This window comes from Sinohyriopsis cumingii, chromosome 11 (genome assembly GCF_028554795.1).
Source record: "Sinohyriopsis cumingii isolate HCF-2022 chromosome 11, ASM2855479v2, whole genome shotgun sequence".
In the NCBI taxonomy this organism is placed as follows: Eukaryota; Metazoa; Mollusca; class Bivalvia; order Unionida; family Unionidae; genus Sinohyriopsis; species Sinohyriopsis cumingii.
The window spans coordinates 38,939,926-38,964,849 of NC_142971.1; the positions used below are offsets into that span (position 1 = coordinate 38,939,926).

The 24,924-nt window shown below is 37.8% G+C and overlaps 1 protein-coding gene across 1 annotated transcript; it reads right to left on the minus strand.

Annotated features, from left to right (window-relative positions):
- Positions 1-1,376: 1,376 nt before the first annotated feature.
- Positions 1,377-24,736, minus strand: LOC149787955 (uncharacterized). The gene is made up of 6 exons (XM_089975690.1): positions 24,513-24,736; positions 23,229-23,350; positions 5,242-5,329; positions 4,522-4,552; positions 4,036-4,143; positions 1,377-3,343 (listed from the first exon to the last, which is right to left on the minus strand). Exons 1-6 carry the CDS (start codon positions 24,667-24,669, stop codon positions 3,220-3,222), a joined length of 630 nt encoding a protein of 209 aa, XP_089831816.1. The 5' UTR covers positions 24,670-24,736; the 3' UTR covers positions 1,377-3,219.
- Between the last annotated feature and the right edge of the window lie 188 nt (positions 24,737-24,924).

The window sequence follows — 24,924 nt, forward strand, 5'->3', positions numbered from 1 at the left end:
TAGTTGTTCTGTCAAGTCTTGGCAGATTGCAGCTTACCGATATATGGCCACCAGAGTAGATTTCTAGAAATTGTCACCACTCCTTCTGAATGAAAATTCATAATGAATCCAGGTTTTCACCAGAATACTCAACATAAAGTCTAGTTGTTGAAAATAAAAATAGTTCCACTTGAAGATCAAATGGATAGTCATATGAACATCATGTTTTCACTAAAAGCATAATGTGGCACCAGATCAAGGTCTATGTTGTTTATTCTACTCTTTACTTCAAAACAAACTGCATAGACTCAAATCTACTGGCACAGTACGTGATGATAGATCTGGGTCTGGTGCAGTTGGACTTTACTTATAAATGAGTGCTTGTATATACGGTACACTGAGGAATGGGGATACTATGGTTTAGGTTTCATTACACATGCATATATGTTCATGTGTTCAATCTTTACTCACATAGGTAGATATATATATTAATATTTTAAACATCATACCGCAATTACAAAAAATCTCTATGTTAAGCTGCTTACAATCATGAATTTTCTGAAAGTTTCAGTTCGTTTGCTTTTTCCAGAGATTCATTGTAAAATAAACAATTGGTATAGCTGTTAACCTGTGTCATTTTATGTCATTTATTAGGCTTGGATCTAATATCTCTGCAGCAAATGAAAGATAAAAGAAGATACATTTTAAAGAAACAATGACTGAGACCCATTATTTATGCTAATTTCTTAAGTTCATGTTGCTGGCATTTCAGTTTCAGGCATCAGTGATAGCTGTGAAAGATACTATTTTTATGGAGTTCACTATTTATATAAATCTTACAAGACATTTTTTTTAAATTCAGTTGTAAATGTTATAATTTAGGTTCCATTCATTATTTTTGAAGAAATATTAATAATACTTAAATGAATTACAAAATATCAGCGGTATGATATCGAACAAAACTTGGCAGAGTAGCTGTGGTTACAACATCCTTGAAGAGTTTGTCAGCATTTGCCCTGAACATATTAGTATGCATTTATTAAATATTTAACATTATTATTATTATTATTACCAGATATGTGTATTAAGGAAATATGATATGAGAGCAATCTGTAGTGGCCATGTTAATTATATAACTGATAATAATCAACTTAGCCTGCTCATGATTCATCTTGTATTATATATCCTGAATTATTGTTCTTGTCTACTGTTTTTGATCATTGATCATCATGCATCTCACAGGTAATACTCTTTCTGAATATATTGCTGTTTTAAACCCAGAGGGTCTTCTAAACCCTAGTGTATGGACTTTCTGTATTAATACATTGATAGGATCCTACCTTGTGTATATTTTCACAGATTGAAATCCTTACAAAATCATGGCAGAAAAAAACAGGTTGTGTTTCGAGGCTTTTTATTGTGTCGTCATGAGTATATTGTGACCTGTGCCACATATTGCCTTGTAACATAAAGAATCTGGTGCTCCATAATTACAAGGAATTCTTTACCTTTCCCTCCAACATATTATGCAAAATCTTCCCAATCTGTTCTAAAGCCATTGTAGACAAAATGTTGCAGCAAATGCAGTTTAAATTAAATATGGTGCAGTTATCAAAACATTGCTTTTCTCCAGGTTGTATGTTACAACCAAATTTCCATTGTTGCAGAAGTGTTATCCTAATGAAGGGAGGTAACCCAATGTGAGTGTATTATGATTGAGCAAGGGAGGAACAGGGTCTCACTGGATAGTTCGTATTTTAACATCCTCCAAAATTTTTAAGGTAAAATGCATTAGCCTGAAAAGCTAGAGCTTTTTGCTTGTAAGTTCACACAGAAACAAAATCGGCAATTTGGTTTACATTGAGTTAGGCTTGAAAATGGGATGGCTTGTTTGGTGACTGCCTGTCACAGCTAGATTAGCATTGGATATCAAATGCGTAATTTGGGCTGCTGATGAACAGCCTACTTGCTTACATATGTTTGCTACGGCGGTAAATAACTCAAAATTTATGGTTAAATGATTAGAAGTTTGCCAGTTGTTTTAATAAATGTGAACTTAAAAGTGCATAAGACACATTCTCATTGCCTGACTCACGTTGTCACTGGAAAATAGGTCTTTACTGTCAAAGTGAACGTGAAAAGAGTGAGACTGCTAAACGATTATGCAGGTCGTTTGATGGAAAATCGATATTGCTGCTTATTGTTGAACATTATCCAAAGCAACACTGACAGTCAGTCTCAGAAAAGGACATACTAATATCAAACTGCCTACTAAATACTAAATTTGTTTAAGATCCAATCATGTACAGAAACGAAAGTGGCAGAGACTGATAATCAGGGACATAACTCTGCTAATTGGCGTTAAATATGCATATCCAACCTGCGGGCTGCATGCAGTCCAGTCCTTCGCATTGAGTGGACCGTGACCATGTAGGCAGTCCTTTTGAAAAATATGCATTTTAATTATTATACATAATTATCTTGCTCATGTGGCCCATGACGTTAAGCATTTTTTTCTTCTGTTTTGGCCTGCAACCAGTAGAGGTTGGACGCCTCTGACATATAATGCTGACAACTGTATCATCTATATCAAGCTGCAGACCCAACTGGTTTGAAATCCAGTTTTAATTACCTTATTGTGAAGATAAGAAAGTGAACTGGCCAGAAAAATGATATAACTCCATTAAATAACGACGTAGAATGCTGATAATCAACCTCAGGCATGATCGTATCAGTACAAAATTATCTACCAGATTTAATTGAAATCCAATAAATTTGTTTTATGGAAATTATAGTGGGTCTGGGTCTGTCAGTCAGGATCTGTAACTCCGCTAAACGATGACGATGTATCATGCTGCCAATCAAACTCGGCCTAGGTCAACTCCAGATCGAGCCTCATTGTAAAATTGGGTTGAAATATTTAAAGTAGTCATTATGCAGGAAAGAAGGTGGGTAGGTCTGACAATCAAGGGCTGTAATTCTGCAAAATGGTGAAATGGGAGACTGATCATTCATATGAACTCGAAACAATCGGAACGTTTACTATACTAACTTTTCCATATAGTTACATCGTTAAAATTATGCCCAGGAAATAGTTAAAATACAGAGGCATGGACTTGTTATAGAAGACTATGAAACTTTTAAAGTTGCCGCCAAGATATGTTTACATAAAGACTGAAAACGTTTTATAACATGTAAAATTTTAGCCAGTCAAGTCCACACTGGGTGTCATTTGAAGACTTAGCCCACCAAGTCTCCGGGGTGGGTTCCAGAACTCGGATCCAAACTCTTGCAAGTGGCAGTTCCGTTTGCGCATGTACAGACTTGACCATTTGACACAAATGTCGATCGATCTGGATAAAAGCTGAAGATAAATTAACAAGATGTTATTAACTGGTGTACGAATGTTGCAATTATTTTGTTCGACGGGTACTTTAGAACGAGCGAAAACAGTGTTATGGTTGTTTACTTGGCAATTGATTCTTTCTGTGAATAGAATTATATCCCAACTTCCTTTTGTAAGATGAGATGAAAATATGTCTCCGACAATTTTTTTTCCTCTGAATGACAAGTAACAATTCTGAAGAAAAGCTCCATAATTAAATAACATCATAACAACACTGATCTGATTTTCTTCCTTTTTGTTGCTTTTTATAAAAAGAAGTCTTAAAATACGTTTGTAAACCGCTTAAAAATACATGTACATAACTTAGTTTGCTTCATGTCTAACCTTGGATGGAGCAAACAGTTTAATAACACTGTTATAGGTGAAAGAAAAATATGCGCAGACGGACAGTAGATAACATCTGGAAACGTGTACTCGACAAGATGGTCGTTTCAACCAGCTGAGCCATTGGAGCTGACACTTAAAACACATTCACTTTCCAAACTGTTTAAATCGAAATAATTGATTTCAAAGTGCATCCACTGCTACAGCATAACATCAATACGTTCAGGTTCTGTTGTTATTTGGCATTTAGTTTAAAATTACAAGGAAAATTATTGATAGGGCTTATGTACATGCAAACATTCAGAGAGAGGGAGAGAGTACATTACCCTCCTCCTGATTCGCAGTGGTGTCCGGTGAACGAGCATGCTGGTAATCCGTTATCGCACGTACAGAACAGACCATGCACTTGAAATTTTTGCCCATGTATAAATGTGCTGGAAGTCAATGCGATTAAAATTAGATGATTACTTTAGTCAAATTCTTTATATATATATATATATATATATATATATATATATATATATATATATATATATATATTAGACACACACACAAAGCCTTTTATATTTTTAACTCCTGTTCATGGTGGTATCAACAAAAATTATTCATTAAGTTTACACGTTTAATATATATATATATATATATATATATATATATATATATATATATATATATATATATATATATATATATATATATATCTTATAACTGCCGATGACAAAATGCAAGCCTTTACAGCTTAATATGTTTCAGTCATTACCCCTTTCCATAAAACAAAAACAACAAGGAAGAAATAGGTAGATTCTACTTACTTTCCATAAATAATGCATCTGTTTCTTGAACCTATGAATAAAATTAAAATCTTTATAAATGATGAACAATCAATGTCTTTATCGTCATGTCAAAATGTTATTAATTCTGCATATACAGACGCGAGTGTGCGTAATGTACACCTGATAATGACAAAATTTGATGTTAAGTAACGAACATGATGCAAACATTTAGATTAACTTTATTGATTTGAAATCATTGTCTATTAGTATTTCTTAAAATTATTTACAATCTGTGTCATATGCCTTCCCTCTGTGTCATTGGTATTTATTGCTCATAATTTGTTTCTCTTTCTGAGCTTTTATAGGCATAGTCTACAAGCATCACATTAGAAGAAGAAAAACAATAAAAACCTTTAGATGAAAACTTGGGTGGCTCGTTTCAAATCTAATTCCCAAGTAACATCTTCTTGCGACATCTTAACATATTATACTGATTCAGGGAAGGTAAATTCGGACTATGATTTATCAGTAGAGAATAGAGTACACTTGAGTTACCTATATTACATGTAGAGTATTACAGTAGAGAATAAAGTACACTTGAGTTACCTGTATTACATGTATATTATTACAGTAGAGAATAATGTACACTTGAGTTGCCTATATTACATGTAGAGTATTACAGGAGAGAACAGAGTACACTTTAATTACCTATATTACATGTAGAGTAATACAGTAGAGAATAAAGTACACCTGAGTTACCTGTATTAATAGGGCTTGTGAAATTGAGGTTGGGATTACATGTTTTTATGTCGGATAAAGTCATATAGAAGCCGTCAACCCAAGCCAGCTGAAATAAAATGGCAATTAATTAGAATTCTGTTATTGTGATGTTCAAAATGGAACTCGCTTTTACACAAATGCAACAAAAACCAATAAAATTACGAATGACGGGTATTTGTTTAAACACAAAATAAAAACTCAAGTAACTGAATTCATGGCTGCGCTCAATTAATAACATTGATAAAATCTGGATAATAAGAAATATTGAACTCGAAGACTTCAGTGATTAGAACGCAATATATACAAGTAGTGAATATGGGCACCCTAGCGTCAAGGGGAATTAGCATTACAGACCCCCCCGGGCAACTCTAGCGTCAAGGGAAATTGAACATGGGAAAAAATCATGGGCAACTCTAGCCTCAAGGGGAATTGAACATGGGAAAAAAGCCTTGGGCCACTCTAGCCTCAAGGGAATTGAACATGGGGAAAACGTCTTGGGTCACTCTAGCCTCAAGGGGAATTGAACATGGAAAAAAAAATCTTGGGTCTTTTGAGCGACAAGGGAAAATGGAACAGGGTCGGGACCCTATTTTAATATGGTCCCGACCTGATGGGTCTATGGAAATGGAACAGGGGAGAGGGATAGAAGACACACACTATAAAATAGATAAAATTAGTAACTACTTACAATATCAACTTGTGTGACGATCGTGGATAAACACCCATGTATCTATTTATAGTTATAATCAGCTTAAATTCCTATGAAAGCTCACTATCTATTTAAAGCTACAACTTGTGGGTTATTCCTTTGGAAAATCCCACTATCTTTTTATAGCCTCAGCTTGAGTGACGTTCCTGTTTATGAACTCTAATACATATGTATAGCTACAACCTGTGGAAATCCCCAAGTCAAGTCCATATTTATAGTCTCAAAATTTCCAGCGTCAGTGACGTCACTGTACTGAACACTAGGGGATAAATGACAACAGTGTTGCAAGTGGCTGACCTGAATACGCGCTACTGTAGGTAGGTAGGTAGAGTGTATTTGATAGGGATAAAGTGAGTTTTATAGGAACAGAGACCAATACATACATCCACACACACACACACACACACACTATAAAATAGATAAAATTAGTAACTACTTAAAATATCAACTTGTGTGACGATCGTGGATAAACACACACACACACACACAGAGGGAAGAAGAAAAAACAAACCCCAAATATAGTATCCATACAACGTCGCTAACGCGTACAAACCCCAAATATACTATCCACACAACGTCGCTAACGCATAAAAACCCCAAATATACTATCCACACAACGTCGCTAACGCATACAAACTCCAAATACACTATCCACACTCGGGAGGAAGAAGAAAAAAAACAACCATATATACGATCTACACAACGTACGCGAACACACACACACACACACACACACACACACACACCACAGAGGGAAGAAGAAAACCATTATACACTATCCACACGGAATGAAGAAATAACCCTTTATATATACTATCAACAGAGAGTGAAGAAAATAACCCATTATATTCCATCAACACAGAGTAAAGAAGAAAAAGTTTTTTGAAAGCACCTAAGCCCTCACCTGCAATGACCAACTCTGCCAAACACCTACACCCCACCCCCACCCCCAACACTACAAAACCCATTTAACCCGTTATTTTATGGCATCAGTGTGTGATTTAGGAAACATCAAGACACAAAATGATGGATGAATAGACTGACTATTGTTTACTGACTTGCATGCCTAAAGAGCGTGCGTGAAGGAAAACATCCTTCCATTTCAATTCTAACTAAAACATGATCCAGAGGGATAGAGAGAGGTGAAAGAGCATAATTTCATAAAGTGTGAGTAAAAACAAAACACGCCATCCTTATTATACAATGTCAAGACCAAGAGACACTTACGTTTTCTTTCTGGTCTATTCTCTTTTAGAAGTTAGTATGAAATTTCACATCAGGGCCAACGCATCGGCTCACATTGTCAATTTTTCCATTTCCATGTCTTCACTGGCACAAGTTCTTCCACATCTTCAATTTCTTCTTCTTCTGAATCCCTCTTCTCTTTTTCGTCTTGTTTCTGTTTCTTCTCTTTTCTCTTAGGGCACTCTGAATCCCAGTGTCCTTTCTCCTGACAACGATATTAGGTATCTTGACTTTTGTCTCTCTTTCTTAGACGAAGCAGGTATTCTGGAGACAAATACCCATTTACCTTTGCAGATATAGCAAACTTCATCAGCACTTACACACTTTCGTATGACTCTCATCAAATCAACGACCAAAAGAGTAAGTTTTGTTGCCACTTTCGCCTGTGAATTACGCTTCCGTATGACTTTTAGCATATATTTGACCAGCAGGTCGATCTGTGCTGACTCTTCCATCTTCTTGATCGTTTGAGAGTGGAATGAATAATCTGACGCTAAGACACTCTCCCTATATACAGGGACCTGCTGTTTATGAAACCTAGTCAAATGTAATTTTGCAATAAGATCAAACGATTTCATTGAGAAAATAAAAGGCAATGACGTGCCGTGTCTATTCACACAAGACCTGAAGTGTTAGCTCAAATCCGTGTCAGCGATTTCGAAGACGACATAACTGAGCTTTAATCAATGCTCTCCAATTATGCCACAAAACCACGAGTCCTGATTCACGCCAAAAGAAATTTCGTTCGGTCCATAAAAAATAGTATCACATCTGAGAAACGCAAAAACGAACTTCCAGAAAACTGAGAACGACGGCTTACACCTAAAACGTGAAATGTATGAGTTCAAGTAGTGCGTAAAACTTAGTCAAATGAAATTTTTATAGTCAAGACGAAACGATCTCTTTTCGAAGAAGAAAGCAGACACCAAGCGACAATGGCGATCCGTGTCACACAACACTTTTCAAAATGTGTATTATTAGAGGTTTGTTCTAGCGATCTGAACGGTTAAATTAAATGTTGATGTATTTTGCAATAAGACGGACACAATTTCCATGGGATCGCCCATGGTACCATTGTTCGTGCATTAGTTTAATTTTTTTAAATATTTTTTTATATAAATTGCCTTTAGGATAGACAAAGTAAAGCATGGCCATTCTCGTCACTGTGTGAATAGCTACTCAAGTCAATTCGAAGCGAACGCGGTAAGAAAATAAGTATAGCCAATGAAATGGATTACAACGGGTGATGCATTGTTTTGTTCTAAGACTGTGTGGCACAATAATCCCTACGCTCTTGCGTTGTTACCATTACAGTGCAGACAGACTGGAATGTGAACTTACAAGCCCTCTTTGTGTATTATACCATTTCTTCTTACCACATCAAAATACTGAGCGTCACAGTATTGGTTCGCGTTTTCAAGCTGACCATTTTTTTATATCTCATTTAAACATTTTAACATAAACACTCACACTCACATCGGTAGAGTCAGAACAGACGTGTTACAGTATTGAGGGCATGTTATCTTTTTTTCTTCAAACTAATAAATTTGGGGTTTGTATGAAGTAAAGAACCGAAAGTACAGTGAACCTCAAGGATGATGACCCAATCTGTCTGTCTATTGATGCGTGTATTTACTTAAGGAGAAATATGACCTCTAAAACACAAAGAGATACGGCAAGCATGATTAGAATGAACACAACGATGTTTTCCTTCACGCCCGTGTAATTTAGAGTTTCAATCGTCTTTGAAGACAAACTTGGTCTCCTTTTGTAGGGCTTCAAATAAAAAAAATGAAAAATCTTAAGCACTTTGCTATAGATAATTTCATCAACAGACTAAACAACATAAATACCGTTACAACACCAGAAAGCCTTAAATCTTCTATCAAAAAGAAATGCATAAAAAAATTAAAGATTAACGATAACTAACCAATGAAACCGAATTTAACAAAGGCAATGACATGCGAAGAAATGCCTCTCACTTTGGAAAGGTAGGCGAATGTACTCTGTCATTCACCATCAACTTGAAAAAAATTATAAACAGAGAGAAATCTGAATTCAAAATTCATTTTTTTTAAAAAAATTGTTTCGTTTCTTTTTTCTTTTTTGGAACAAATCTAAGCACTAATATAGAGTGGAAAAGGGAAAATGCACATATAAGCTTTGATAGTTCTGAAAAAATGAGGGGATATTCCTAACGTTCATAATCACCTATATATGCTTGGACTTGTCTGTGACTTGTCCACAAAACAAGATGTACATATTTCTGGTCAAGCTGCAAGTGTGTGCGTGATTTGGAAAATGGTAAAAATTGGATATACAATTTTCTCGTGACACTTATAAAGTGAAGAGTCTGTGCAAGTGTCAAAAGCCAAAGTCATATAAGTTTTGTATTTTGTACGGCGTGTAAAGATTTCCACTTTAGAAAATGTGAAGTATCACAAGTTATTATCACAAACAGAAGTGGAACATAGGGGCTTGCAAGAAAGAAAATAACCCAGACAGTTGGTGTCATCAAGAGTGTTAGAGACGGTACCCGAACTTGCTTGCTTGCTTACTTGAATTAAAGTGATTTTCGCTCCAATGGAGCATGTATCACTGGTTTAATAACGCACCGCGTGATTTTTAATTACTCCTGGGGAAGGAAAGAGGGCCTCATCCCCCAGGCTTTTATGTACTCACAGACTACTTTTAAATTTAGCCATTCAGGTGTAGGACTGACTAGTCCTTAACAACCTGACGGAAAGGCTTTAAACATGAGTGGGAATAGTCTCACCACACACTCATTTTTCTTAGTTGGTTTGAAAAGCCTCAGGTGTCAACCCAAGCAGTATGTAAAGCCCGCTACGGTTGGTCGGTAGCGATGACGTCACATTAGGACACATGGGCGTGTGGCAGGTGGAAATCGTTCCACATTCTGCCACGTGTACGATGTCCGAGCGTGGTAAAGGAGGAAAAAAGGTGCTCAGCAAGCCAGCGATGGATGTTAAGTACTCCCCAAAACGCCAGCCCGTACTTATTTCAAATCAAGTCGTGTCACCAAAAAAGAAGACGTGTATGATATCGAAGGCATTCTCGAACGCAGAACCCGTAAAGTGGGCAAACGACGTGTCAAAGAAGTCAAAGTACGTTGGAAAGGATATTCACCCAGCTTTGATTCTTGGATCGACGCTTCGCAAGTCATCGACTATAAAAAAGAAGTGACCATCATGCCCTTTCGCACAGATTCAGCTACTGCGATCACTCCTTCACCCAATTCTTCTCTGCAAGATTTGCAAAAACAACCCTTGTGGGTGTGGTGTGGAGAACGTGTGCCTAAAACGCAAATCGTCTTTTTCTGCTAAATCTTCGTGGTGTATTGTGTCATCGGGGCAGCCATTGCCAATTTGAGTTTGCAACAAGGGGACAAACAATTGTGGACCATTTTATTGAGCAGTTGCATCGGTTACCTGCTTCCCAATCCCTCCCTGAAATTCTCCTCGAACGGGAACAACGGGAATCTTGCGCCCAGTGTCAGTCACCACTCTAACAACAACAACAACCCATTTTGGGCGGAGGCACTCCCTGACTTCCAGTAACCCCTCGGACAGTCACAGACCTCTGGAATTATGAACAATAACAACCAATTTTACTTAACCTTACCCAGTGACAGTTCTATGGAGGTGTTTCCCAACAACACTTTGTGCTGTTACACGGTCAAGTTACCTCAAACCATCCAATTAGATCACGAAGCCCATTGGGAAGTGGCTTTGGTGGAAATCATTCACCCAACACAAATGAAAAACATCACCAAAAAGCAAAACACTTTCCAGGTGGAAATCCTGAATGCCCAATTGGAAGAAGAAATCAATCAAATCGGGTTTTTAGGGGACACAAGACCAGCCAGCAATCCAGCCTTCATTATCTACACCTTGAAAATTCCTTCAGGTTATTATTTTAGTGGTGAACATTTGGTGGACACTATTGCGGACAGGTTCAACTTAGCCTTTGGCAAAGCACTGAACAGAGCCAAAAAAGTGTGAAGATTGAATACCATAAAGTGGCTCATCGTCTCATGATCAAATTTCAAGATACGGACACATTGTCCCTCAGGTTCAATGGTAGTTTGTTTGAAATTTTGGCTGGACATGCAGAAATCGTCGCAAACAATTTGAGCCCCAAGATCAACAGTAATATGGATTTTTACAGAGCTTTTGGAAACCCGATAGAACTGAACCAAGGACTGAATTTGATCTTTGTGTATTCCGATGTGGTGGAGTACAACGTGGTGGGACACACCTCCGTACCGTTACTGCGTGTCATTCCTTTCAAAGTGGATAGTGCCACGACCAGTGACCAGGAAGATGGAAACACCTATCACGTACACCGGGAATTTGTACATCCTCATTATTTGCCCGTCAGTAAGTCGTATTTGGACACTGTCAACATTGCTATAAAAGGAGATCTGGGACAAAATATTCCATTCACCAAAGGGAAAGTTACAGTGAAACTCCATTTTCGAAAACGGTTCTCTAACGAATTGTAAGTCAAGACAGCGACGAGGGACATTTCCACCCTATAAAATCCGGCCAGATTCGTGTGGAAATTCAGTTTGCAGAAAATCTAAGCGCAGATAATATGGTGAACGTCATCCTGTATGCTGAATTTGACAATGCGATAGAAATCAACAGTTTGAGAGAAGTCATTCTAGACTATTAGAAGTCATGGAAATCTTTTATCAATGTTTATATAGTAGGGATTCTTTGGACATGGAATGTGAAGATCCCGAGGAAGGAGAAACCCAAGACAAAGACGAAGAAGTCACCATGATGAAGTCTAGATGGCCAGAACAAGAAGCCCATTTAGTTTCCTGTTATGCTGTAGTCTTGGCAGAAAAAAATGAAGGAATTGATCAAGAAAGATTGCTGTGGATGTCATAACGATCATCCCAGTCAAATTCAACACGATAAATGCCTGATGTTGAATCAAGAAGAAAAATTGGACGAATATCTGGACGAAGCTTGGAGTCTCATCTCGGAAGAAGACGTGTTGCAACAGTGGTATAAAGGCTTGCGTGAATGTTCTTTTCCTCCATTAACCACTCAAGAGATCCATCGCATCGAAGCTCTCTTGGATCAGAGTTGGGAGACGAGGCGATTAAACGGTTCCTTGTCAGACATTTTCAAGCAAAAAGTCAGGATCGAATTGATCACTTATCATTACCTGTGAAGAAGAAAAAAACATGGATACCTGGGAACTTTATTACCTTTTGAACCACAGCTCGTACACGGCTTCTTGGAATCCTGTCGTCTGTGCAAAAGATGAACTCCCTCATCGCAAACCTCAAGACCATCAAGCTTATGTGATCAACACGGACGACAGTCATCTCCCAGGAACTCACTGGGTAGCCGTCTACTTTCCTCAAGAAGGATGTGTGGAATATTTCGATTCCTATGGATTGCCTCCTTTGGAAGACGATATCATCGACTTTATGAGAAGAAATGCTCAGACCATCCGATTCAATAATGTGAAATTACAAGGCACAGATTCCTTGGTGTGTGGACAATATTGTGTGTATTTTCTGCATCATCGCAGCCTGGGCTATTCCTTAGAACATTTAGTGACTCATTTTGATCCTCGTTCTTCTAGAAACGATGTGAAAGTAGATAAATGATTTTGTGACAATTATGCTTATCTTTTGTCTCAAGGTAGGAAAGGTAGTGTCCATCAATGGCCTAACGACTTCCAACAGTGGAAATCACAATTTCATTCACAACGTTGTCAGCCCTGTCCAAAATAATGTGTTAGTTGAGAAAAAATGTTTGTGATTTGAAAAAAAAATGTTTGATGTTATATTGTTTAAATATTGTTAGTGTTAAGTGATTTTGAATAAAAAATGTTGTGTTTTGAATAAAGAAAAAATGCCTTTGTGATTTGTTTGGCTATAGGTATCCTGATTCATGCTCTTTGACTTCTTACTATCCCTCTCATGACACTCATTGAACGTTCCGACTCGAAAACCGTGTAGGGATGTTTTCCTTCGCGTCCGCGCTTTGACCATAAAAACGGAGCAGTCTCCAGTATGCCCATCCATTGTCGACTCATCTTCCTACGAAGATGTACTCCAGACTAGCTAAGTTGAACGAAACCTATGTGAATTTGCATAGGGTCATGACAAGTCTGATATCGCGACCTGAAGAGATAGAGAATGTGAGAATGTTGAAAGTCACTGAAGACCTGAAAGAAGAGCTCTTCAAGGAGGAAATCAAGAAGGAGAAAGAAGAATGGACGGAGAAGTACAGACTTCATAAACAGCAGAGAGAGCAGCAACAGCAGCAGCAGCATGAACCTGACAGAGGCTTTGTCGACTGTCGTATCGATACCAAAGAGTTCTTCTTCTCTTTCCGAAGAAGCAGACCTTATCCTGCGAGAAAGCCTATCGTCAAAGGAGGCCGCAATCTTATAACCTAAAAGATCGCCATAGCTTCAAGTTCCCAAAAAAAAAATTAAAAAAAAAAATAAAAACAAAAAAACTTTTCAGGGCTACCCCATACTCTCGAAAAGAAATAACATTCCATTGCCTATAATATGTTAGTCAGTTAGAAATAAAAAAACAGAAGTGAGTCTATAAGCACATGATTTCTTTATATTGGTTAGCAAGTGTGACTCTAAGCCCTTCGTTTCCGTCGCCTATCAAAATTTTTAAAATAGTGATGGTCAGTAAAAAGTGAGTGAATGTTTCTTTTAGGTCTGTGCGGTTTTTTTTGTTTTTTTGTGATAATATGGATAATGTAAGTTCGGGTACAACAAAATTAAAATAATTAGACCCAGAACTCGGTGTGGAGGGAAGAAATATACGCAACAGCAGCGGGAGCAAGAAATGCAGACCCAGACAGTTAGCACTCCACTCACCTCGAGACCACAAATAACATCTAGTCAACAGCCGACTATACCTAACAAACAACCCACCCCGGAAAGAGTGGTGGCAGAACAAAGGGCCAATTATGTTAGACAAACGGTATGGCAAACTCAGACTCAATTATCGAAGGCACTACGTTCTTCTCTCACTCCGATACTACAGGCAATCCCAGCTGAAATAACAACCATAACAACAATAACAGCGACAGACACCATCGCAGCGGATTTGAAACTATCTACCTCAACTGAAGAATTAGTATCATAATCAGAAGAGGAAATATATGCGGTTGAGGAGGAGGAAGGGACGCTGACCCTCGTTGAGAAGTACACCGAAATGGGGCTAGATCAAGCATTGTATGACGTCAACAAAGCAAGACAGTGTATAAGAGCCATACAGTACGTTGCCTACAAATCTCTAGACACCTTTAAACCAAGACCTTCTCAATGGGGATTATGGGTCAGAGTTCTCCTCAAATTCTACAGACAAGCCTACACTGGATACCCCCTCAGTCAACTGGTAGAAGCCGCTGCTTACATTGCGCCCATCATGGCTACGCATTTCCTGATATCAAAAATCATGAGACTAGGAGTGGGGGAAAGAAAGTGAAAGCAAAAGAGAGACGTGTTACCTTCTAACAGAAAAAACAGCCTTTTCTAGGGCTCCAAAAGATTGCCTTTTATTAAATAAGGAACCATATTTGGCTTGGTATCCCTCCTTGACTAAACTATTCTCGAAACAAACTTGACCCATTGGAACACCGCAACAAATTTAACTTTTTAAACCTAACAGTGACCAAACTGGTATATGTCGCTTAGACATAATAATTTAAATAAGATCAGTATGGCTATTTTTATGTACACTAAGTACTAATATTAGATAGATATGTTAGGAAGTAGGAAATTTAACAGAATCGTTAGATTTGAACTAATTGCACAGGTGGTTAACACATTATTGGTACTTTTTATTGTCCATTGGCAAAAACGGGACTTGACTTGAAATAAGTACGGGCTAGCGTTTTGTTCAGTACTTAACACCCATGGCTGTCTTGCTGATCACCTTTATCCTCCTTTACCACGCTCGGGCAGAAAAATGAGTGTGTGGTGAGACTATTCCCACTCATGTTTAAGCCTTTCAGTCAGGTTGTTAAGGACTAGTCAGTCCTACACCTGAGTGGCTAAATTTAAAAGTAGTCTGTGAGTACATAAAAGCCTGGGGGATGAGGCTCTCTTTGCTTCCCCTAGGAGTAATTAAAAATCACGCGTTGCGTTATTAAACCAGCGATACATGCTCCATTAGAGCGAAAGTCACTTTAATTCAAGCAAGCAAGCAAGCAAGTTCGGGTACCGTCTCTAGCAATCTTGATGACACCAACTGTCTGGGTTATTTTCTTTCTTGCAAGCCCCTATGTTCCACTTCTGTTTGTGATAATAACTTGTGATACTTCACATTTTCTAAAGTGGAAATCTTTACACGCCGTACAAAATACAAAACTTATATGACTTTGGCTTTTGACACTTGCACAGACTCTTCACTTTATAAGTGTCACGAGAAAATTGTATATCCAATTTTTACCATTTTCCAAATCACGTACACACTTGCAGCTTGACCAGAAATATGTACATCTTGTTTTGTGGACAAGTCACAGTCAAGTCCAAGCATATATAGGTGATTATGAACGTTAGGAATATCCCCTCGTTTTTTCAGAACTATCAAAGCTTTTATGTGCATTTTCCCTTTTCCACTCTATATTAGTGCTTAGATTTGTTCCAAAAAAGAAAAAAGAAACGAAACAATTTCTTTTTAAAAAAAATGAATTTTGAATTCAGATTTCTCTCTGTTTATAATTTTTTTCAAGTTGATGGTGCATGACAGATTACATTCGCCTACCTTTCCAAAGTGAGAGGCATTTCTTCGCATGTCATTGCCTTTGTTAAATTCGGTTTCATTGGTTAGTTATCGTTAATCTTTAATTTTTTTATGCATTTCTTTTTGATAGAAGATTTAAGGCTTTCTGGTGTTGTAACGGTATTTATGTTGTTTAGTCTGTTGATGAAATTATCTATAGCAAAGTGCTTAAGATTTTTCATTTTTTTTTTATTTCAAGCCCTACAAAAGGAGTCCAAGTTTGTCTTCAAAGACGATTGAAACTCTAAATTACACGGGCGTGAAGGAAAACATCGTTGTGTTCATTCTAATCATGCTTGCCGTATCTTTTTGTGTTTTAGAGGTCATATTTCTTCTTAAGTAAATACACGCGTCAATAGACAGACAGATTGGGTCATCATCCTTGAGGTTCACTGTACTTTCGGTTCTTTACTTCATACAAACCCCAAATTTATTAGTTTGAAGAAAAAAAGATAACATGCCCTCAATACTGTAACACGTCTGTTCTGACTCTACCGATGTGAGTGTGAGTGTTTATGTTAAAATGTTTAAATGAGATATAACAAAATGGTCAGCTTGAAAACGCGAACCAATACTGTGACGCTCAGTATTTTGATGTGGTAAGAAGAAATGGTACAATACACAAAGAGGGCTTGTAAGTTCACATTCCAGTCTGTCTGCACTGTAATGGTAACAACGCAAGAGCGTAGGGATTATTGTGCCACACAGTCTTAGAACAAAACAATGCATCACCCGTTGTAATCCATTTCATTGGCTATACTTATTTTCTTACCGCGTTCACTTTGAATTGACTTGAGTAGCTATTCACACAGTGACGAGAATGGCCATGCTTTACTTTGTCTATCCTAAAGGCAATTTATATAAAAAAATATTTAAAAAAATTAAACTAATGCACGAACAATGGTACCATGGGCGATCCCATGGAAATTGTGTCCGTCTTATTGCAAAATACATCAACATTTAATTTAACCGTTCAGATCGCTAGAACAAACCTCTAATAATACACATTTTGAAAAGTGTTGTGTGACACGGATCGCCATTGTCGCTTGGTGTCTGCTTTCTTCTTCGAAAAGAGATCGTTTCGTCTTGACTATAAAAATTTCATTTGACTAAGTTTTACGCACTACTTGAACTCATACATTTCACGTTGTAGGTGTAAGCCGTCGTTCTCAGTTTTCTGGAAGTTCGTTTTTGCGTTTCTCAGATGTGATACTATTTTTTATGGACCGAACGAAATTTCTTTTGGCGTGAATCAGGACTCGTGGTTTTGTGGCATAATTGGAGAGCATTGATTAAAGCTCAGTTATGTCGTCTTCGAAATCGCTGACACGGATTTGAGCTAACACTTCAGGTCTTGTGTGAATAGACACGGCACGTCATTGCCTTTTATTTTCTCAATGAAATCGTTTGATCTTATTGCAAAATTAAATTTGACTAGGTTTCATAAACAGCAGGTCCCTGTATATAGGGAGAGTGTCTTAGCGTCAGATTATTCATTCCACTCTCAAACGATCAAGAAGATGGAAGAGTCAGCACAGATCGACCTGCTGGTCAAATATATGCTAAAAGTCATACGGAAGCGTAATTCACAGGCGAAAGTGGCAACAAAACTTACTCTTTTGGTCGTTGATTTGATGAGAGTCATACGAAAGTGTGTAAGTGCTGATGAAGTTTGCTATATCTGCAAAGGTAAATGGGTATTTGTCTCCAGAATACCTGCTTCGTCTAAGAAAGAGAGACAAAAGTCAAGATACCTAATATCGTTGTCAGGAGAAAGGACACTGGGATTCAGAGTGCCCTAAGAGAAAAGAGAAGAAACAGAAACAAGACGAAAAAGAGAAGAGGGATTCAGAAGAAGAAGAAATTGAAGATGAGGAAGAACTTGTGCCAGTGAAGACATGGAAATGGAAAAATTGACAATGTGAGCCGATGCGTTGGCCCTGATGTGAAATTTCATACTAACTTCTAAAAGAGAATAGACCAGAAAGAAAACGTAAGTGTCTCTTGGTCTTGACATTGTATAATAAGGATGGCGTGTTTTGTTTTTACTCACACTTTATGAAATTATGCTCTTTCACCTCTCTCTATCCCTCTGGATCATGTTTTAGTTAGAATTGAAATGGAAGGATGTTTTCCTTCACGCACGCTCTTTAGGCATGCAAGTCCGTAAACAATAGTCAGTCTATTCATCCATCATTTTGTGTCTTGATGTTTCCTAAATCACACACTGATGCCATAAAATAACGGGTTAAATGGGTTTTGTAGTGTTGGGGGTGGGGGTGGGGTGTAGGTGTTTGGCAGAGTTGGTCATTGCAGGTGAGGGCTTAGGTGCTTTCAAAAAACTTTTTCTTCTTCACTCTGTGTTGATGGAATATAATGGGTTATTTTCTTCACTCTCTGTTGATAGTATATATAAAGGGTTATTTCTTCACTCCGTGTGGATAGTGTATAATGGTTTTCTTCTTCCCTCTGTGGTGTGTGTGTGTGTGTGTGTGTGTGTGTGTGTGTGTGTGTGTTCGCGTACGTTGTGTAGATCGTATATTTGGTTGTTTTTTTTTTCTTCTTTCTCCCGAGTGTGGATAGTATATTTGGGGTTTGTACGCGTTAGCGACGTCGTATGGATAATATATTTGGGGTTTGTTTTTTCTTCTTCCCTCTGTGTGTGTGTGTGTGTGTGTGTGTGTGTGTGTGTGTGTGTTTATCCACCATCGTCACACAAGTTGATATTGTAAGTAGTTACTAATTTTATCTATTTTATAGTGTGTGTGTGTGTGTGTGTGTGTGTGTTTGTTTGTGTGGATGTATGTATTGGTCTCTGTTTGTTCCTATAAAACTCACTTTATCCCTTTCAAATACACTCTAGCTACCTATCTACAGTAGCGCGTATTCAGGTCAGCCACTTGCAACACTGTTGTCATTTATCCCCTAGTGTTCAGTACAGTGACGTCACTGACGCTGGAAATTTTGAGACTATAAATATTGACTTGGGGATTTCCACAGGTTGTAGCTATACATATGTATTAGAGTTCATAAACAGGAACGTCACTCAAGCTGAGGCTATAAAAAGATAGTGGGATTTTCCAAAGGAATAACCCACAAGTTGTAGCTTTAAATAGATAGTGAGCTTTCATAGGAATTTAAGCTGATTATAACTATAAATAGATACATGGGTGTTTATCCACGATCGTCACAGAAGTTGATATTGTAAGTAGTTACTAATTTTATCTATTTTATAGTGTGTGTGTGTGTGTGTGTGTGTGTGTGTGTGTGTCTTCTATCCCTCTCCCCTGTTCCATTTCCATAGACCCATCAGGTCGGGACCGTATTAAAATAGGGTCCCAACCCTGTTCCATTTTCCCTTGTTGCTCAACAGACCCAAGATTTTTTTTTCCATGTTCAATTCCCCTTGAGGCTAGAGTGACCCAAGACTTTTTCCCATGTTAAATTCCCTTGAGGCTAGAGTGGCCCAAGACTTTTTTCCCATGTTCCATTCCCCTTGAGGCTAGAGTTGCCCATGATTTTTTCCCATGTTCAATTTCCCTTGACGCTAGAGTTGCCCATGATTTTTTCCCATGTTAAATTTCCCTTGACGCTAGAGTTGCCCAGGGGCGGTCTGTAATGCTGATTCCCCTTGACGCTAGGGTGCCCCTATTCACTACTTATACCTGTGAAGAAACTAACTCATTTGAAAAATGTAAATTATTATAAAAATTATAAAATTATTATTATATTATTATTATAAAAGTTATAAAATTTATAAAATGTGAAGAGACTAACTCATTTGAAAAACTAGTTTTGCAGATGATCGAGTGCAGTATGATATAAAAAAATGTGGACAATTACTGAATAATAAATTTTTTCCAGATATATAATAAGAATTGGTGCACTTTTTCCTTTTCCTTTCTAGCCTTGAAAAAGTAAGGGAATCTTGAGTTTATGCTCTGGGACCCTCAGAAATAGGTCGGGGAAACCTGAGCTCCACGAGTACTACGAGTAAAGAGTCCAGAACTCCTCGGCCTAAAACTCTGTTCAGACCAGAGACTCTGGTTATTGGAAAGTAAAGTGATTTTGTTATCATCTTTGTATAAATCAACGTTTTAATTACGGTATTATTCTGCTAAATTATAATAGCAGAATATTTTAAATTAACCTTTTCACCCCTTCGCCGTACATAATCTGTTTGGATAAACTCTTGGGAAGAGGAATTGAGGATGTTAGTAATGCACCTCAGTAATAACTATTTTCAAATAACAAGATCTTTAACTCCTTGAATTTGGATGATACATAAATTACTAAGTGATTAAATGATCAACATGTATATACATCAGTGCACAATTCTGCGCTGAAAGTAATGGTGCCTATAGACTACGGTTTGACTCGTGACTTTAAGATATATGTACACGATAGGCAAACCATACATTTTACCATATCAAGTTTTGTGTGTGTGTGTGTGTGTGTGTGTGTGTGTGTGTGTGTGTCAGTCATATCGCTACGTTCAGTACATTAACAATGTGAATGGACATGACTTACCCAAATAATGAACAGTTAGTTCTTAAGATATAGACAGGTAAGATGCGATTAAATTTACCAGTGAAAGAGCGCTGCATTTGACTGAAATAATGTTCTACGAATAAAAGGATTCATTTAAGATCCTAATGTGTATTTTGTATTTAATGTGTACAACAATGTAAGGATCTGTGTCATTTTTATATATTAAAAAAAGCTTTTAATACTATCGTTAGTTGTACTTCATAGAAGCTAAAGATAACATGGGAAAAAGAAGAAAAACAACATAAACTTGTAGTCTTACAAATAATCCTATCTGAGAGTATATAAAAGTTGGTAGTTTGGTGATTCCCTGATAGAGGCGGTATCTTGTAAAAACACTCTTGGTTGTGTATTGTCTTCTAAAACAAACTTGTGGTTTATGTCAAAAAATACTAGTAGCACAAGCAGTGAAAGCACTCTATAGATTGAGGAATATATTAAATCATTTTGTATACTGTCTGTGTTATCTCAGTATGTATATCCAGAATCGGAACCTTTCACGGAAATATTGTTAGGTTTGAAAATGTCCCACACCCCACACCCCGTGTTGAAAGGTTGTGCTCTTTTTGTGGAAATATAGAAGATGGGTTTCACTTTATTCACTTCCAACGACCTTCTCTCCGGTCGATCTTCCTGACCTGTTTGCAAATTTCTTCCGTGACAAACTTCAATCTATTAGAAATAAGCCTTAGAACACAATGTCAGTTGACTCATCGTCACCATATACTTGTGATACAGAATGTGTACGTCACCCTTAAACAGCATTGAACGTGTTTCAATGGATTGTGATAAAGAGCGTCCCAAGCTCATGTTAACTCGATCCGATTCCGACATCATTGCTAGCTGAGTGCTTAGATTTCAATATTGCCTTTGTTAACCGATGGGAATTCCATCTTACTCAAAACTGCCATAGTTAAGCCATTGTTGAAGAGACTGACAGTTGACCAGAACGATTTAATGACCTACCCACCTGTTTCTAACGTCTGATTCAGTTCAAAAATCTTAGCAAAGGTTGTTCTGTCCCAACTTGAATCTCATGAATTCGAATAGTCTTTTTCGCAATGTACAGTCTAGATATTGCCCTCACCATAGCACTGAAACTGCCCTTTTGAGAATAGTTAATGACCTTCTCTGTGCTTTGGATAGTGGAAAGATTACAGACCTCACCCTTTTTGACTTGCCTGGGACAGTTGACACAATAGACTAGGCTATATTACTTCACCGTCTCCAGTATGTATTTGGTATTCACGATACATCCTTACTGTGGCTCAAGTCCTACTTGGTCAACAGGAAACAAACTGTGTCCTTAAATGGAAAACATACTGGCCCAGCTGATCTATGTTTTGGGTGTTCCACAAGGCTCTGTTTTCGGCCCCTTTTGTCTTCATTCTATACCTTCAGCCGCTCTCAAGTGTCATAGATCGGCATCCAGTGTCTCACCATTGGTACAGTGACGACACTCAAATATAAAAAACCTGCCCAGCTGAATCTGAAGCTACCATCCAAGGCGTAGAGAGGTGTATGTCCGATGTGAAGTTATTGATGACAAGTAACAGATGAATGATGATAAAACTGAAGCGATCTGATTAAAACGCAAAGACTTCTCTTTCATATTGTTTACCTCGAACAGTAAGTATCAGCAATGCCAACATTATTTTTACAGTCAGTACGAAAGCTAGGAGTCACTCTCGAAAGTACACTCTTATTATACAAACATGTAATGAAGCACCAGCCTGTAATAAACATACGCAAGGCTGCATGTCTGGAGCTGTGACGCAACAGCTCCATTCGCAATTTCCTTCGGTTGATGCCACTAACACTCTGTGTACGTCAGTACTTTAAAGACTGTACTATTGTAATTCACTTAAACTATCTGGTTATTCTCTGTATTTATTACAAAAACTTTTTTAAAAAAGTATCAAAACACGGCTGCTAGGATCATCCTTGGAGTACAAAGAACTGAGCACACCTCCGTCTGCTCTCCAAGCTTCACTGGCTACCCGTTCGATCCAGAATCAAACACAAAAGCGGTTCACCAGGCTACATTTCGTTGACTGGCTCCATTCTAATATACCTACCTGACCTCACCCACTTATATATCTCATCTAGAAACTTTCGCTCCTCTTACGTCACTGTTGTTCCCACAATGACGAAGTCATACGGATAACATTCAATTGCGTACCATGATCCAGCTACGTGGAACGAATTACCCATTGATCTTAGACACAAGGACACGGTGATCTCGATCAAGAGTGCTCTTAAAACTCACTTATTGCGATTACAAGAACAGACTTAAGGACTTCATGTTTATTTACTAACAACTGTCAGCATTGTTTTCTTTTGTAATTCATGGTGTTTGTTTTGTAAACATGTCGTGGTATATGTGTTTATGTGTTATCTACTATTGCAAAGCGCTTAAAGCCTCTAAAATTAGACGCTGTACGAAATCATCATCATCATCATCATCATCATCATCATCATTATTATTATTATTATTATTATTATTATTATCTGATATAAGAAAATAAGCCCATTATCTAATATTCATAACTGATTTTCTAATATAACAGTATGGTCGAATTAGAAACTCTGTATTTTCTAATGCGTGTATACAAAAAAGGACTTGTCGTAAATGTGAGATTTTCGTATTGCTCTCCTTACTTGCGCTCCTCCAACAGCTCTTAACTCGTACCACGTGTTGCCATCCACGTGTAGAACCCCACCATTGGTGACGTAACATTTGCCGCTGTCCAGAGTGCCGATAACGGAGTCTCTCAGACCGGCTGTAGGGAAAGATTTTGTCTATTACATCAGTGTCAAAAAATTTCTCTGAGCAAAGCAGGCACTAATTACTTTCCATGGTTTATCGATATTTATTAAAACAATTTAGAAATCACCATAGTAGGAAACTTAATGGCGGGAACAGAATGAGGACCGATTAAACTTTCATCTAACGGAAACACAGCTCTGATGAGAGGCAGAAAATAACGGTCTCGACTGATTTCTAAAATAAATTTACATATGCATTTCTCAGATATCCCGCTTTTAATTCTACTTCGTTTATCTGCTAAGTATTACTATTGTAGTCAAACTTTGTTTAATCAAGAGAGTACGCTGCCAGTCCTGTTTCCCGTAAACAAATATCAAATGCGCAAACTCGGTGCAGTATCAAAGGCCACGAGAGCGGTACATATATTTTACGCTATTAAAATGGGGTATAATGATTGCGAAAAACAGAACCCAGCTGGGGTGAGTTATATTACAATGTCAGAGATGCACTGACCCCCACCCCCACCCACTTCTTACAGTATTTAAAAATCAAGTTCTTACAATAACAACAGCTCTAGACCTGCATAGTCAAAGGTAGAAACACAAACACAAACAATAAAATGATTATGGTATTTTATGCCGATTTGAATCACGAGACTGTTTGAACAGACCTTTAAGCTTCAACCCATGACTGGCCCCGGATAACAACTGTGCCAAGCTCGCTTTGCATCTATGCGGTCCTGGGTTCGATCCCAGGTTCTGGTACTTCCGAATTTAGGTGGTCATCGACCAAACATCAGCGATTCCTTCCGGGGGCTTCCGGGTTTCCTACAACTCAAAGGGCATTTCAGGCTAACATCTTAACCATCAGGGGCGCCCGAAGAATTATTTTCAGGGGAAGGGGGCCAACATATAGTGACCAGCTATTAAGTTTTATGGATGTAGGCCAAAATATATTTAGAGGTGAAATCCATGGGGGAAGGGGCGCCCATTATATCCATTTGGACTGAAAAATAAATGTGTAACATACATTGAAATATTGATGTCTCTGACGGCAGTCAATATTACTAGACCTTGCTGGAGTTAGCCCCTGTCCACGGGGTAAAAATGCATTCATTTACATTCAGAACGATAAATGCTATCCACTATACATGTAGTTTTCTAGACATTACTCACGATTTTTGATGACAACGACATTCGGCTCATTTGTACACAGGCAAAGACCTTGATGTAAAGACTCGGAAATGTGTGCAGCCTCCCCTGGGTGGTGGCATAAAAGCCCCAAAATAAGGACAATTGCAAATTGTTTCATCTTCTTGAAGTGAATGTTCATATGTTATTGTGTCTTCATAGTGTCGCTTATCTATTCTAACTAACTTTGTTATTGTGTCTTCATAGTGTCGCTTATCTATTCTAACTGTAACTTATTACCAATTTTTGATAAGATATGTCAGGCGATGACTGGTCAGCTAGTACAGTGGTACTGATTACCTAAAAGAGGTATGAAAGAGCCGAATAATTCGTTTTCCAGTAGTAAAAACCAGCGTTACACAAACTTATACCTGGATTTTATTACTATCACCACCAC

Coding starts and splice junctions, on each gene's coding strand:
- LOC149787955 (XM_089975690.1), bottom strand. CDS start 24,669: ATGAACATTCACTTCAAGAAGATGAAACAATTTGCAATTGTCCTTATT. Junction 23,351..24,512: donor TGTCGTTGTCATCAAAAATC/GTGAGTAATGTC, acceptor CTTTCCCTACAG/CCGGTCTGAGAGACTCCGTT. Junction 4,553..5,241: donor CACAAGCCCTATTAATACAG/GTAACTCAGGTG, acceptor TTTTATTCATAG/GTTCAAGAAACAGATGCATT.